Source organism: Coloeus monedula, assembly GCF_965178545.1.
Source record: "Coloeus monedula genome assembly, chromosome: 2".
NCBI lineage: Eukaryota > Metazoa > Chordata > Aves > Passeriformes > Corvidae > Coloeus > Coloeus monedula.
In genome coordinates, this window is record NC_138782.1 from 13,611,712 (window position 1) to 13,628,566 (window position 16,855).

The 16,855-nt window shown below is 46.4% G+C and overlaps 1 protein-coding gene across 1 annotated transcript in view; it reads right to left on the reverse strand.

The window, feature by feature from the left end:
* Window positions 1–1,912: 1,912 nt before the first annotated feature.
* Window positions 1,913–16,855, reverse strand: part of TTBK1 (tau tubulin kinase 1) — a gene marked incomplete at its 5' end in the record, with an annotated part of 85,938 nt that continues 70,995 nt past the window's right edge. The window contains 2 exons of the mRNA XM_082302400.1: window positions 1,913–2,630; window positions 3,355–4,955. Coding sequence (XP_082158526.1) covers window positions 2,204–2,630; window positions 3,355–4,955 — 2,028 coding nt within the window. The 3' untranslated portion in view covers window positions 1,913–2,203. The remainder of the gene's footprint in view (window positions 2,631–3,354; window positions 4,956–16,855) is intronic.

Here is a 16,855-nt window from a genome sequence, read left to right on the forward strand (position 1 = left end):
CTCCTTTTCCTGCAAATGGTGAACCAGAGTGATGAAATAAACCAGATGAAAACCAAACTGGCGAATCAGAGTGGTTTGTGTTGTGCTGGATCAGCATTTCCAGCCACTTTCTCCAACAGCTGCTGCAGTGTGAATGTGGTGGAACTGTGCAATGAAGCAGGTGGAACTTGGAGGGATGTTGCTTTTGATGGCAACACTAGCTCAGTCCATCAGACCATAGCTGAGTTCCCTCTGAGTTCCCAGTGCTGCTCTGCAAAGATGAGGGCATGTTTTCAGGCTAGGCTGTGCTGCTTACTCGACCAGGGTGAACCACATCAATGGAAAACACTTTGAGCTAGGTGAAATAAATTCTTAGTGCTGGCAACACTGAGACTGTCATATAAAGAGGTAATTCCTTCCTCCTGTTTCTACACACTTCCCTGTTCAGGTGTGCAAGGAGTACCCTCTTCTCCCAGCCACCCTGTCACAGCTCTCATACTCCTTTCCAGGACTCCTGTAGATATGAACAACTTCAGGATTCCTTGAACTCGATGGCCATCAGTGTGACTGTTTGCATTCATGTTCAAACAAATCAAGGTTATTACTGTTCAGATTCTGCTGTCAAGCTTTGTTGCCTGCAAACAGTAAATATTTGCAGGTAGTTGCAACTGCAGGAATGAGTGTACAGAGCAGCTGAGTTTTTGTTCCGCCTCATGCAAAGCCTCTTTCAGGCATGACAATGGTTTGAAGCGCAAAGTATTTGGGTCTGGACTGTTTTCTCCTGTGAGGTGTGGGGAAAATTTTGCCTACTTCAAGATCTCATCAAGATCAGACAGGTATCAGTCCTTGCTTTCACTTTTAAGCCTTCCTAATTAGTCTGGGGGCTAAACAGCTGGTTGATTTAGCTCTAGCTGAGTGCTAAGCTTCTGCTCAGATAATATTACTTGAAGAGCACAGCCCTTGCTTTTATGTTCACATTGTCTGTCCTCAACGTGTGGCAGAGGCGAGCACCAAGGAAAAGACAAACCCCACCTCTGCCACTCAGCCCACTGTCCCCTCAGAGAGAAATGCACAAGGTACCCATGGCATGGCAGCAAACCTCTCACTGCAAAGCAGCAGGTTTTGGGTATACTACAGGATAATAATTTCCCACCCTGCCATGTAGGGGAACATTAAACCACAGTGTCAAAATTCACAAACACCAAGAGCGTGACAATAAAACACAAGGAATTCAGGTGCAAGGGGCACCCAGGCTAAAGGCATCCAGTGACTATTCACATCTTCACAATGGAGCTGTGTTTGGTGGACTGTAGGTCTGTGGCACCAATCACACTCAGGCTGAGAGGACCCACCCTTGCTGGGAGATGTGGTGTCCACAGATCAGTTTGGTATTTGTGACAGAAGTGGCTGCACTGTGCTCCCTTCTACATTAAGTAGCAAGAGCTCTTGATTTCCCAGCAAGCTGCCAACACATCCCTACTTCCATGTAAGTACCCACCACGCAGGCACCTGCTGAAACAGCAGCAGTGTCTGAACAGCAATGCTAGACAGCCCCCTCTGTGGGACATACCAGAGCAGGTAGGAGCATCCAGCAAGACCTGCCTGACTCCTAATTCCCACCCATAGAGACATCTCTGGAAAGAAGAGCCCTCTTCTCCTTGTTCCTTCTCTTATCTCAGCACACAAGGATGCATCCATCCTTCTTGAACAAGCTAGTGGCAATCCCTTGCTAACACAGGTGGTGGGAGGTGAGTCAACACTCGGAGATGGTGGCGACCAAGGCTGGTGTTTTCCCAGCAAGGAGAACGGAGGCAGCTGCCTGAAGGACAGGAGCCTCCCTCTTTAGCAAGCCTTGCTCTCATCACCTCTGCTCCTCTTTCCACAGCTGGAGTCGGTGTTGAGGACTGGTATTGCTAACAGAGAGGGGAATCCCTGGGGAGGGAGGCAGGTCAGGCACTGGGCAGGCTGCCTGGGTCACGGTTTGGTGCTGTGCGTTAGCAAGCGTGAGCTGCGGGCTGGGTGTCTCCCTTGAAAAGGCTCCGTGGCTCAGAGGCTGCCAGGCCCGTGGGAGCTGATTGCGGTGTGGGGTGAGAGTGAGTGAAGCATTCAAGTACAGCTACTGCTATACACTCGTGGGTCCAGCATGGAAGGCTGTGCTGCAGCATCTCAAGTGTATACTATATGCAGAAGTTACCCAGTCTGTTGGGCTCGCAGAAGAAGGTCATTATCTGGCAGCTGCCTTACTTTCCAGGGACACCTGCTTTCCTTTGGTTGCTGGACTTTGAGTCTGGGTTTTTCCTCTTTGTCGTTTTTTGGCCACGCCAGGAGATGGCAGGGAATCTCCTGTAGGCCCCGGGGCCTGAGCTGAGGGCTGAGGTCGGGGGGAAAGAGGAACTCTCTGAGGAGCAGTCCCTGGTTTATGCTGTCGGCAGGGAGAAGGACTTTCCCTCCGAGGCAGCAGCTGGCTTCTGGGGGAAGTACTGGGGTTCCTGGAAGGAAGGACAGGGCTCCGAGGGGATGCACCGCTGGACCTCTGCGAGCTGCTCCGCGGAGGAAGAGAAGTGGAACTTGGTGATGAAGGAAGCCGACTTTGTACCTGTGTTGTTCGGCCCTCGTATGGGACACTTCCAGCTGGTCTCTGTGTCTGAAGCCTGTAGGGGAAGAAAAGAGGGAGGATGAAGGGGAGTTTTGCAAGGGGCTTTTGGACTCCTGGCAGGATTGGCATGAGTGCTGCCAGGCAATAGCAGAACCTATGCTGTGAACCAGATGGGGCACTGGTTTTAACACCATCCTGTAATTCAATGAAGTTAACTGGTAAGTGTTTGCCCTGGTTCTCCAACACCCTCTGAGTCAATATGCAGGCATGGTATCTGGGACTCTTCTTAACATGCAGAATGGATGCAGCAACCTCTTCCAAGGCAGGAGACACAATTTGGGAATGTGGGCATGAGTTGGATTGCACCAGTTGGCCTCTGATGGTAACTGTGATGGGAGATAAACCAACTGAGGCAATCCCAGCTGGCAGTCGTGCTGCCCTTGCAGCTCTAATTGCAACAGTCAGGCCAGGTCCCCCTGCCGAGTCCTGGCTGTGCTGCAAAACTGGGAGCTCAACACTGGGGGCATCTGCTACTATCAGACCAAGTGAAAGGGCCTGTAAAAGGAAAGGTCTCAAAGCCAGGGCAAGCGAAGAGAGGCTTCAAAAAAAGAAGACAGGTGAGTATTTCACACACCTGCGAGCTGAAATGACTGTAGGAAACAAGGATGGACTATGCATTCAAGCTGAGTACAGGATGAAGTCATGGGAGGTGAGCAAAGGCCTGGCTGTGTCTCCTCAACAAATCCAGCTCTTTGCATTTCTCATCATTTTGGTCTTACCTGCAGGCAGCAGCTGCATCCTGCGGGGAGCCACACAGCCCCGCCATTGCAGCGGCCACGGAGCTCTCCGACCTCGCCACCTCCAGTGGCGTTTTCACCGGCACGATGGGACGAGGGATTCTGCTCCTTGTGCTTATGGCTCTCTCTTCTCTCCCCAGCAGTGCAACCTTTTTCTCTCCCTTCCGTGGGATGGAGTCATCAGAGTCGTGGGTGTCCTCCTCAGAACCGGTGGCTGATAGGGTTTCGGAGGCTCGCCGCCGCTCGTCGCTGGAGGAGGCTGAGGAGGAGGCACCTGAGGCCAGCCGGAGGAGGCGGCTCTGTCTCTTCTCCATCACCAGGCGAGCCAGGTCGGGTTGCTTTGCCCTCTTATAAAGCCTTTCTTTGGCTGAGAGTGAAGTTGAAAGGTCTGAGCCAGTGTCCTCCTCAGAGAACAAAATGGGTATCCGACTTCTATACCTGGAGCCCAGCGGCCTCCTGGGGCCCTGCTGCGGCGTCTCAAGGAGGGTCTCTGCTCGCTTCAGGTGTTCTGTCGCTGATGCCGCCTTCTCGAGACCGGGCTCCCTTGTAGCCACCTTCTCAGGTTCTTCCAAATCCAGTGAGAGCGCCGCCTTGCCAGAGAGCTCCGGCTTGTCCTCAGGAAGCTTTGGCACGCCGTTGGGAAGGGCCGGCTGCTCCCCCACAGTCTCTGAGGTGGTCTCGACGTGATTGGCCGAAAGCGCGCAGCTCTCCGTCTCTGCCCCTTCCAGCCCGGAATGGATGCTTCCATTCTCCACCAGCACCAGGTTGTCCTCCAGCTCCTCCTCGATGATGACCTCCTCGAACTGCCCCAGGGGGCAGTACTCCTCGTGCCGCATCAGCTGCCCGCTGGAAGACATCACGTTTAGGTGGGTCTTCTCAGCAATGTGAACAAATGTGCGCTCAACTTTGGTAAACGGGGAGGAAGCTGTAGCCACTGCCATGGGAGGCTTTGGTTCAGATTTAAGGACTGAGGACAGGGTCCCTGGCTCAGACACATCCAACTGGCTCCCCATGGGCTGTGGCCGCTCGCTCTGAGGTGTCAGTGCAGCGAGAGTGCCCAGATCAACTTCTGGAGGTAAGTCTGCGGCCACTGGAGACTTTTTCAGATCACCTGGTGAAAACAGCACTAATGTTTTTGAGCCTTCCTCCAGCTCCAGGTCCCCGTCAGCAGTGGATGCTCGACCCTTGGACCCCTTCTGGTCATCAGCCAGGAGCGTGGATGGTGCACACTCCTGGCTGCGCTCCGTGCTCTTCTGACTCAGGTCGCTGCTGGAATCACTGTGCATGTCAATCTCATTGCCTTCCTCCTCCTCCTCCCCCTCATCTTGCTCATCTTCCTCCTCCTCGTAGTCTTCCTCATCTTCTTCCTCCTCCTCCTCTTTTCCATTCATTTCCAGATAAGGTTCCAGAGGTTTGCAAGGAGCAGTCAAGACAATGTTTGAGAAATCAACTTTCTTTATCCGCTGGGATAACTTAGGCTTTTCCCAGTAGTTGCACATATCTTTTCTGAAGTCTTGGTAAGGCAAACTTAAAGGGACTGCCTTGGGCAGGCCATTCATTTCAAATGACTTCAGCATGTATGCCTGCAGGAAGACAAATGTGACATAAGAAGAGGGTGAGTTAGCATTCAGACATAGCATTGGCACAGAAGACATCAGGATCAACAGCAGCAGGAAGAATCCATGGAAAGCATCTAGTCCATCACACTTCCAAAATATATGCCTGAGCAGTCATCACTCCATCATCTGATTCATACAAACCTTAGGAAGGAGAGATTCACAGATACTTATGAATGAAGGAAAAAAAATGTGCCAAAGAAGTTCCTTTGTTAGCCGTCTTTAACCCAGACCTAAAAGAACCATTTTCAAGTAATTCCTCAGGATTTTTTCACATTTCCCAATCTTCATCATATGTATTTATTTCAGTATTTATATATTTACATAGTTACTCCTTCCTTACTGAACCACTTAGCAACTCTCTTTCATGCCCAGTGAACTCAAGGGGCACCTCTGGGCTAGATAAAATTTCTGATCACTTTCCATTACCACCCACCACTGTCCCTGGAGCAGTAACACTTGGAGCGCTTCTGTGTTCTTCTGGTGCACCATTCATCCCCCCTTCTGCCCCCACATCCCTTTAGCAACTCCTCATTCTGTCTCCTACAGGCTTCTGCTTCCACTAAAATCATCAGCAAGTCACGAAAGATGGGACATAAAGTGTCATAACCAGACCCTGGGGTATCCAACCAGGAGAAGTGAAGGGCAGACAGGACAGGTGGTGGGGGCACTGTTTCTCCAGCAGCAGCCTGTGGCAGTAGCAGGCTGTGAAATGATTGCAAATGATCCTACAGAAAACCAGCAGCTCACATGCACACACTTGACCAAACAAGGCCAAAATAAATAGGAAATGCCTGTCAAGCATGGCCTAATTAACAATCAGTTGCAAATGAAAATCACATCAGTGGCACTCTGCAGAATGGATTTAAAACCAAATCATTTATAGCACACTTCTATTAGGGCTTGCAAACTGTAACCTCTCCGTAAACTCAACCAGTCAATAATGCATCACGTTACCCTTGGAAAGTCCTAATCATGAACAGCAGGGCTCCAAACATCTGCATTTTCCAGAGGCATTTGACAGTGCCAGAGGATATTTAGGCTACACAACTAAATGTGCACGCACTTAACCACGTGAGCTCCAGAGCTGCCAACAGCTACCACATTCACCTGGCCATGGGAATGCATCTGTTTGTCTCTACTGGGGAGAAAAAGCCCTCAGTGGCTTTTCAATGGCAAAATTAAAAATTGCGGTGAAAATCTGCATGTGCTGAGCCTGAAAAATGTAATATTTTTATGCTCCTGTACAACAGAGATATTTCAAATAGGTTGGTGGGCAGCAGCAAGCTGTTCTGCGTGGTGGTGAGTTGTTATCCAGTTAATATTTCTTTTTATGTCTTATAAATTAAAACACAGGCTGGTTTTGGCAATAGCTCTGGAATCTGAAGCTGCTTCTCTTCTTTCATTAAAGAGAAGCCTGGCCCTGAATATGGCCCTGTATTAGCCTGGTTTGGGTTTCCACTGATCCACTCTACCTTTTGTATCAGGATGGCAGGCGTGGAACATGGATTGGTAAGAGGTGCTTACCACCCTTTGCAAAGGAAATTACCCACTTGGCTTCCTCCCTCAGGCATTTCTTGGAAATAAGTCCATTCAACAGCGTAGGACTGGATTAGGCATGTTGGCTGAGTTTGGTTTTCCCAAGAAATACCTCCACAGTGTCCTAAACAAACAGATGCACTTCCCCAGTGGGACTGGGACCTGACCAAGATCTTGCCTTGTGCTGAGTCTCCCACTGGAAAGAGTTCCACAACACCAACAACAGTTCCTCTGCCACTCTACCTCACCTCATTTTCTACATGCTGTGTTTGATGATGCAGATGGACAATTGCTGTTTTTCTTTGCGTAGTGAAATATGCACCTGTGTAGACCTTCATATCTCTTCCCAGCCCTTGGCTTGTGTCATCTCTTCTGCTTTGTGGTCAAGGCAAGCTGAATCCTGTCCTGCAGAGTGCATCCTATACAGGCCAGAGATAGGTTTCTGTGCCCTGCAGTCTGCCTCACCAGCAGCCCTGTCTCCAGTAAACCCTCTTTCCTCAATAGCTTTTCCCTTGCAAGACATTGAAAGGTTTTCTGAGATGAGGTTGCACTAAGCAATAATGTATGACACGGAGCTGGACCACAGGATGTTGCTGTAAGGAAAATAGTAGTTCTTTATTTCTTTATTTCTTGGGCTCTGGTACCCCTTTGCTACCAGTGAGTCACGCTGTAGATAACTTTCTAACCCCCACATACTTCCACTCCTACAAATTCCTTGCAGTATTTAGTAAATGGACTGCCTTTCTGCCTGTCATTTCAATTTCTCCACGTATTTTCTACTTCCCTGTATGGATACTGCACCCTAAGCGCAACAGTGACTGCTTTACTTCTACCTACCTTTGGGAGACTTGGACTTCTTAACCTGCTGCATGCAGTACCCCAAAACTGCCAGAACACATTCCTTAAGGCAGCCCAAGACAGTCACTGCTTTGCCACTGTAAATGCACCATGGAGAAAGTCCAAATATCCAACTACAAGAAATTCTGCTGAACAAGGTGTTCCCGGTTTGAACCCCTCACTAGAGAAACTTGGGTCCTGTCTTGACAGTCATTATGTGTCTTTTGTACTACATCACACTCAGCTGCTCTAGGACTATTCCCCAAAGGCCAGAGAAGAACTTTTCTGCTCTGCTGTACTAATAGGGAGGAACTGAGGGAAGATGTCAGAAGATCAGAAGTGGAGAGGCTTAGCCTGTATCTTAAAACTGTAGAATAGAAAAGGTATAAGGAATCTCTGGAGGTCTCTGCTCCAACCACTCCTCAAAGCAGGACCAACTTAGAGCTGGCTGTGCTGGGCCATGTCCAGCTGAGTTTTAAGTATCTCCAAGGATGGAAATCCCACAACCTCTTTGGGGCCCTCTCATAGAGTTTGAAGCATGGTGAAAAAAGTGGGGGCTTTAGGATCTAATTCCTATAGCTAACTTTCCTTTCATGCAACTTTTATCCATAACATCTCATCCTTTCACTGTGCACCTCTGAGAAGAGTATGGCCTCTCCCTCCATCAGGCAGTTCGAGGAATAAATAAGGTGCTACACCAATCCTCTTTCAAAGGCAGAACAAACCCAGCTGTCCAAACCTCTCATGTCAGGTGTTTCTAGTTCCTGGTCATCTTGGCAGCCCTCTGTCAGGTTCACTCTGCTGTGAGCAGGAACTATGCCATGAGCTAAGGCAGCCACATTTTCCTGCCTGTTAGACCTCAGATCTCCACTCCTGACTCTCTCTCTACTTGTTGGTCACTTGTCCAGGAATGCCTATGGCATTACATGTGTCTGAGCATGTGTTCCCCACAAAGTCTGCACGTTTCACCTCTTTAACACTCTGTCTCTTAATAAAACCTGTCTTAGATCATTAACTAAGGTCAAACAGCTTGTGGGTGCTGTCCAAACAAACACTTTAGGACTTTACCTACTCTATGGTCAAACCTGGAAACTCCCAGATGGAACTCTGCGGAGTTTCACGACAGAAGGCAATGGGGTTACCAGAGATAGAAATAAAATCTGAAAGAATGTGGGACAGTTCACGGTCTGCAAAACTTATCAACCCATTAGAAACATCAATACCACTGCCCTCTTCCAAGTCCATTAATGTCAAGGAGTGCCCCCTACCAACAGCAGCACTCATGAGGACTGGTGATGAAAGATTTGGAAAAAAGAGGCATCACTTGCCTTATAATTCACCAGTGTGGCCAGTAAACAAACCAACAGTGGTATTTCATCATGGATTGTCAACAGTTTTTTGCCAATGCTGCAACTTTAACTGATGCAGTTCCAAACATTGTCAAGATTGTAACATTGCCACAGAGGTTGCTCATACTTGAATGGCTACCCTAGATGTGAAGAACAAGCTTTTCATAATTCCCCTCCTCGACCATGTTTCCTTATCATTACTGCTTGACCTCTTTATGGACTACTGAGGAAAGGAAAATCATGGGAACGACGTAACTGCACATGAATGTACTGGAACTGAGATTGTTCCAACAGCTGTCACACCCAACTGACCTTACTCACATAGAATGGGGATTCAGTGGGCACGGGTCTCATTGTAATCTATGGCAAAAGGGGCCAGAACAGGTGAAGACACCACTGGAGTTTAGCTCCCACTCTTTCAGTGATACCAAAATGAGGTGCACCAATCTTGAAAAAGGTTGGTCTCCCTGTGAAACAGGCAGAACAGACAAAGAGAGGATAGAGTGGGATCAGGACGACCTTCCCACCTCCCAGATGTAGTCATAAGGGTACAGTGTCACCTGCAGGCACTGCTTAGAAACTTACAGTGGTCTGTCTGTCTGGGAGCTATCAGGGGAACTATGAAAGAATGCTTCAGCACACGCCCCCTCCCACGGGAAATTCAGAATTGCAATGGCTCACATTTCACAGCCATGACGGTTCAAGACTGGTCCAAAGAGGAAGAAATCTGACGGATATTCCACATTCCATGATATTCCCAAGCTAATGGTCCTGTCGAATGCTCCAAGGGGTTATGTTACTAGATGGAAGTTCAGGTCTTGCTTCAAATCTTATGCTGCAGTTAATCCAAACTTTTGTATGGATACACACTATTAGTCAAAGCCCTGAGTGTTCACCTCCCTCAGTCTTCCAACTCACCAGTAACTTGGGAAATATTAACCATGGATTTGATCAAAACTTGGGAGATAATGTGAAAAACCCACACAAATCTGACTTGGGGAACTGAGGAAGGAAAATACATTGTGAAGTCACCTAAGAACAATACACCCACACGTAACTGCAACACCACTAAGCCACCATTAATATTTGTGGTCCTAGAGAAGTGATTGATATGATTTATCATCATCCCCAGGACACACGTACTAATATACCATGAGGAATGCATATTCCAAGGGTACGGGGAGTGGCACAATGTGGTGTCTGGTCTTTTTTGACTAACAATGATACCAGGTCTGACATGATTTGTTCAGAGCTAAGCATACTCTTCTGAGGCATACCAAGTGGGTCAGCAGTGATGGAATATGGTCTGCTGAGGGACAGTGATGCCAACATGCACTGGGACTATTGACACTTTGTCCCCTTTGGAGGAAGCAGCCTCTTACAACAGTGGTGTGTGTGGACAAACCAAAAGGGAGTCACAAGACCAACGACAACACGTGTGTCCTGGATAACCCAAAAAATGTGTCTTGTATTCCATATCTTTCCTATGCCAATCTGCTCAAGATTATCACTGTCCCTTTAAAAGACAGGGACAGGCACACTGTGCTCACTTTCTTGTTTCTCTCCGGGCTGCCAAGAAAGTTGTCTGGGGCAGGTTCTCAAAGCCAGCACAAGGCAGAAGCCCTCTTTTGTTTTCTCTCTGGGTTTTAGAGAATTTCCTAACACCATTTTGGCTGCTCTTGCTGGAAGCAATAGCTGTTTCTGGAGCTGGGGAGGACGTTTTCCTTGGACCTTTTCACTGCTGCTGCCCAGGATGTCCTGGAAAGTCAGACCCCTTCTGTCTCCACGAGTTCCAGCTGCTGCCCCACTTCCAGCCGCCACTGCTGCTGGAACTGCCACTGCCAGGAGCCCCTGTCGGGTGGTGTGGAGCTGACAACCTGGCAGCACTGACTCTTGGTTCTGAACTATATGAAATAGTCCTTCCAGGTTTTTTTTGTTTTGTCCCTGTTCCCCGTTGGTCGATTTTTAGGGGAAGAGGGAGTTCTGTAAACACAAAGGCTCAGTTGTGTTGGGTTTTTTCTTTTCTTTGTCCTCTCCCTCGGCCATGTGGTTGGGAGAAGGAGGCTTCTCCACCAGCTTGTCTTTACCAACAAGATGTTTGTGACAACTGGACTTGTGGTGGGGTGGGCCCTGGAATCTATTTTCACACCCCAGCTGACAGCATTCCAAGATTGACTGATGTTATATAACCTTACCAGACAAATTAAAGCATTGACTAATGCAATTCGAGTGGGACTGGAGGAACTAAAGGAACAATTGGAGGCAACATCAAAAATGACTTTGCAAAACAGACTAAAATTAGACTTTTATTATGGCCTGAAAAATGGAGTGTGTGGATGTGTGAGTCTGTCAAATGATACCTGCTCCATTCACATACCAAATGTAACTAAAGACCTATATGAACAACTAGATCATATAAAGTATACAGCAAGAGCAAGCAGAGATCTTGGAAGTAGTATGGAAAATGGACATTTAACAAGCTGCTGCATGGGTTAGTATTTTCACTTACTGGCTGGTTACAGAGCTTATCACTGTCTTTGTTATTAGTTTTTGTTGTAATTATTACATTTCGTGAATTATTATCAATGATAACCGAGGTAATGATCTGTCAGGTATGCATAAGATCTGTATAGATGGAAATGAAAGACGTGGAAGAGGAGGAAAAGGAATCACGCTAGAGAGATACCCCAAAAATCAATTATATGAAGTTAAATGAACCTTATGATGTCCCCTGTGGTCAAGAAAAAGAAATACACAGTCCATGATGTCCCTTAGTGTGAGACAATGTTATGGCTGTTGTTTGTGTGCCTGTGGCCATGGGGTGAATAACGTGATGAGTGCTAAGTGTTGGTTTAAGTCGGTGACAAACTGATGACGCTCATTCAAAAAAATGTGAGCTGGGCTCCTCACTGACCTTGCACATGGGTGGAGCAAGGTCAAACCACTGGATGTTGTCTGCGGTGAAGTGGAGGCCTCACAGCCCGATATTGTTTCAGTACCAGCCGTAAGCCTCACTCCCCCTTCCCCCTCCACAAGAAGCTGTGTTAACTCTGGTCCATTAAGAAGATTAGGATCCAGATTCTCTGGAGAAGGGCAGACAGCCCTGATTGCTGCCTCAGTAGGTGGAGGAGGACCAAAGTGATTATTTTAGCTTTTGTATCAACTTTAAATTCTGACTGAAAGTAACCAAGACCCTCATTAAGCCTTATTTGCTTATTAACATTCACACCCCTCAGAACGCAAATGAAGAGAAAAGAGAACATGCCTTACATATATGACAACAGTCACCAAAATCCCACCTACGCCATGTGATTGTTCCACACCTTTGGGAAAATTATTGTATAAAAGAAGGGGTGTATTGGGGCAAAGAAAAAGCACCATGCATGAATCTGAACCGTGGAAGTCCTTACTTCACTTGGCCAGATCTATAGTATTGATACGTTGCGTTATTTGTGAATCTGTGATCTGTGAATTTGTGATCAAGTTCTTATTGAACACAATCAGACCCATAGTGTCAAGAACCACATTCTTTGTAAATCTGTGCTTGTTAAAGTTCTTCTTGAACACAGCTACACTCACACTGCTGAATTGGGAATAATCAGCAATTAAGCCCAGCCACACCCAGCCCCTCTGATCTCTGACGAGCTGCTGGACCTGGGGACAAGTGGGTTAATTTTCTGTCAAAATTGCTATACCATTCATGCCACATACAGTACAGAGTGGGCTCAGTGCCCCCCAGAAAAGCCTGCTCTCCTAAGCAGCTCTGTGCTGATATAAGGGAGAAGGGAACAGTTTCCCGTGTGAGCCTAATCAATTTTCCCTTTTACTTTAGAATTTGGGATTTTTTTCTCTCCCATCTCTTGTAAGCAAAAACCAACCAGGTACAGGAAAAACTCCCTCACAATATTTATTTCACATAAATTCAGGAAATGATGCACTTTTATCTACTGTTCTGTTTCAGACTGTGCTCTAAACCATGGCATCACTGGATCCTTCTGCAGAGCTTGACAGATGTACGTATCTGCCCCATACCAGCAGCCTGTCAGGGGCAAACCAAAACACACCTTGAAGCATGGAGAAGATGGGCTTTGGACCTTGCTAAAGGCAGATTCAGAAGAATCCCGCCTAACCTTCCACAGAATTCCCAGGAGAAAAGGGGACTCATACTGTACAACCCTCTGCGACCACAGCCTAATCCAGGCTCTTCCTCCCCGACCATCACCTGCCTGCACAAACTGCTCTCTGCCTTCATGGAGCTGAAATCTTCTGATTCTTCTGCATGAGGGAAGTTTCCACCACCCTTTCCACAGGTATCCAAGCCTTCACATGCCTTGAATTGAAATCACAGTGTGGCCTTCCCAAAGTACATAGAACACACCTCTAACAGTCACATAACTTGGTTTCTATTCCCAAATCTGTCTTAACTGCAAGTTTTTAGTGATCACATTCGCAAACAATAATGGACCTCTCACTGTTCTACCAGATCTCCTTCAACTCCCTGCCCGGTGCTCCCATGTACCCAAGGATGAGCAGGGGACACCTTCCCAGAGCAAAGGAAGTAGAAAAACAAAGGAAGAAATCAAATAAAAAACCCAGCCATCAACAAGATGCTGCCTTTGATTCTTTAATAAGGTTTTGGTAGTATACAAGCTTTTTTTTGTTTGTTTGTTTTTTTCTTTTTTTTTTTTTTTTTCCCGATTGTCTGGATTAACATACATGGATTTAAAAAAGGCACAAAATCCATTGCACAGCTTCTGTTTTGTTTGTTTTTGATGACATTGCCTGTTCATTGTGGTTTCAAGTGTAGGATTTTACAGTACTCTGCAGCATTTACAGCATGATCTACATACAGGTAATCAATGCATGCTTTTATACAGGAGACAGAATTCAAATTCTCTCTCAGTATTTCTATATACACAATAATACAGTCTTTTTCTTCTGAAAAAAAAGCTTTAAATTGGTCTTGCATGCTTGGTATACCAGAAGAATTAGTGCAAGCATATATTACAGTGTTATTGCAGTACAAAAAGGGGTTGACCTTAGGCTCTAAAGGGATTAGATAAGGAAGAATAAAAAGACTCGAGGAAAACAAGCTTTGGATCCCTTTAGCCAACTACGTCCTTCCAAACGGATCCCTACACAGTACTGCCTTTAAAGCTACAGCAGGCTGCGTCCCCCCATCTCCCTGCTGCCTTCCCCCTGAGACGAACTTCCACAGCTTCTGCAAACCTTCTGTCCCTAGCAGTCCGTGAGGACTCCTGGCAGCTTGAGGAATCCCTCCTGCTGGACCTCTTAATACTGGAGACCTGCTTGAAAGGGACTGCACTGACATCCACTGCTTCAAGCAAACTCAAGTCCCAGCAGATGGAGTTTCTCAAGCAAACCAGGAAGCACAACAGGTTCCCTACAGCTTTTGTCTCCTCTCAGTAGCAATGACCACAGAAACCCACATTCACCTCCTACTCAAGCAGCAGCTGGTTAAATGTGGTTTGGACTCTCCTGCTTAGCAGCAACAGAAGTCTAATAGGTGACAAAAGGTAATGCGAAGGAAGGATATGCTGGTCCCTGAGATTCTTCATGGGAGCTGAAAAGTCTGAGAAGCAGAAATCAAGTTCTCAACACAACGTTAATTGTTCCACTGGGAATGGGAAGAGGCCTTAGTCCTGAGAGATGCAGATGGCACACAGACAGCAAAAGCTGTAGTCCAGTCTTCCCTGTAACAGCTTTTATTTGGATACTATCAGGACCTTAGCATATCCTGGAAAGTGACATTATCCTCTGCCAACATAGACTAAGCTTGATCGGGACTGGGAAATCTGGCAGGATTGACAACAGTGAGTGGAAAAAACCCTAGAATCTGAGTTTCTGAAGCAGCTCTTCCTTCAAACCAGCATCAGATGAGGTAAAAGTAGCAGGGGCCTTAGAGCTGCCATGCTTACTTGCAGGATCTCCATGTTCCAAGAATCAGCACCATAAATGTTAGAGATGTTCTTCTATCCAGCATCTCACCATCAAATGCTCCACAGCCTTTTTCTTCATTCTTTTGACCAAGGTGAATAGGACAATCCAGTCCTGTGCTGGGTAAGTGCTCTGCTCCTCCCTGTTTGTGCTTTCATGTGTTAGGTTTGTGCCAGTTTTCCTAGCGTCTTGGATGGAAGCAAAAGCTCTGTAAAAGTGGAATGCCTGCCACTCAGCTTCCCAGCTCTGTACCCACCAGAGTCTCCAGCGAGAGCCAACGCAGAGCTCCCTGTCTAAGCGGACATGGGGACCACTTCATTTTTATCACTCATTAGAGACTCGGGAAATAGTGAGCAAGTGGAAGGAAATGATAATTCAAAAATTGTTCTAATCCCTAACTGTAAAGGCAACTTAATAGCAGCAAGAAAGAAGAAGAATATTCTGAAAGCTAAACATCTTCCTAAGTCATAAAAATAACCAGAAGTCAGCAGTGCTGAATAAGAACCTGATCTGGTGGGGGTTTTTCTAGAAAGGACCAAGCTGAAGGGGCAAGAGTCCCATGGAAATCCTCCTTAGCTGACTTGTTCAGAGGAAATTTGCCATTACTGTGTTTCATGTTGCCAGATAATTAATTGCACTCATAATTAAACTGAGAAACTTGTTGGAGTTGTTGGAGGAAACCCTGGGGATTTTTACGAGGCAAGTGCACTAGATGAGGTAACTCATTGAAACACTTTGCATATGAAAAAATAAAACCTTCGAACATAAAGCAATTTTCTTTTCAAACACTAGAAGACATGCAAGTGAATGTAAAATGGGGATTGCTTCCAATCCCCAGGTTACATGGTTAGCAGCTTGTTCAAAATGTACATTCATCGTAACATCATTTTTTTCAATGGCAGGTGTGATACAAAGAAGTTGCAATACAGCAAATAACACTTAGAAACATTTCCCAGAAATTAATCTTTGCGCTGTCCCCTGGAACTACCAATGCAGGTTTGTTGTTATAGTCATCCAAACACAAAACACATGGCATTAAAACACAACAAAAAAGCAAGGTAGTGTAGCGATGATCAGCCTTTACGTGTTTTATTTCATGTTTTAATATTACCCAAAATAGGTGTTTGCATACTATAAATTACGTCCCAAGTGCCAGCACTGTTCTCATCACCAGAATACTCTGCCACCAACTGACAGCAAAAGGAGAGATATGTATGTATGTTACAACACACTGAATTAAGAGACCTGGGCTGGGCCAGGTTGCTGAAATCTGACCTGCAGCATGCAGAGGAGGCCAGGTGTACCACCTGAACCAGACACCATAAAGATACTTTCTGTAAGTGGTTGAGATTTGTTCTTTGCAACAGCCTTTTCAGCATTTGGGGATGTGCAAAGTGGCCCACTACTGGCACAGAAACTCTTCTGTAAGGCAGGACCACGTGCGACCGTTCACATACCACGTGTGGGTCATGCACACACACAAACACACAGACAACCAGAAATGGAAACTCCAGCAAAAAGCATCACAACACCACCCTGGGGACAACAGTGAAATCAGGAAGCACATCTGGCTTGCTTTGGTCAGCCCCTCCAGAAATTATCATCTCCTCCAGTCACTCTGGGGAGAGCTGGTAACTACAGGGAAGCAGGTCAAGAAGAAGGTACCCCATCTTCTCAAGCTGAGAAATAATGGAGGTAATTTTTTCACCATAAACACTAACAGGATTTTAGGGGCTTGCAAATTATCCATGATTTTAAAGGCTTCAGACCTTGTCTGCTAGGAAATGCAATTTTATTTTTTTCAGCTAGCCTCTTGCAGCCCATCTGTTACTACCAAGCAGAGCTAGACAAATACATGATAGCTATCTCCAAATTGTTCTTTCCCATTTTTACCAAAGGGAAACAAGAAAAGGAAAAATAAAAATAAAAGCTTCTCTTTTGAGTAGATTGGGATAAAAGAGCCCTTTCTTATTCAACGTGAAAGTAGAAAAATGGTCTCAGCTTCAGGTAAAGTTCTGAGAGTGTCATGAATAAATTTCTAATGACAACCATTAATAAAATGTCTCATTCATATCACCCAGCAGTTGACAATACAAATAAATTCAGTCATTGACGCAGGACTGCGTCAGTTACTAAGTGCTGTAATACAAACACGACTGGATACCACAGAGACTCCACGTAGCC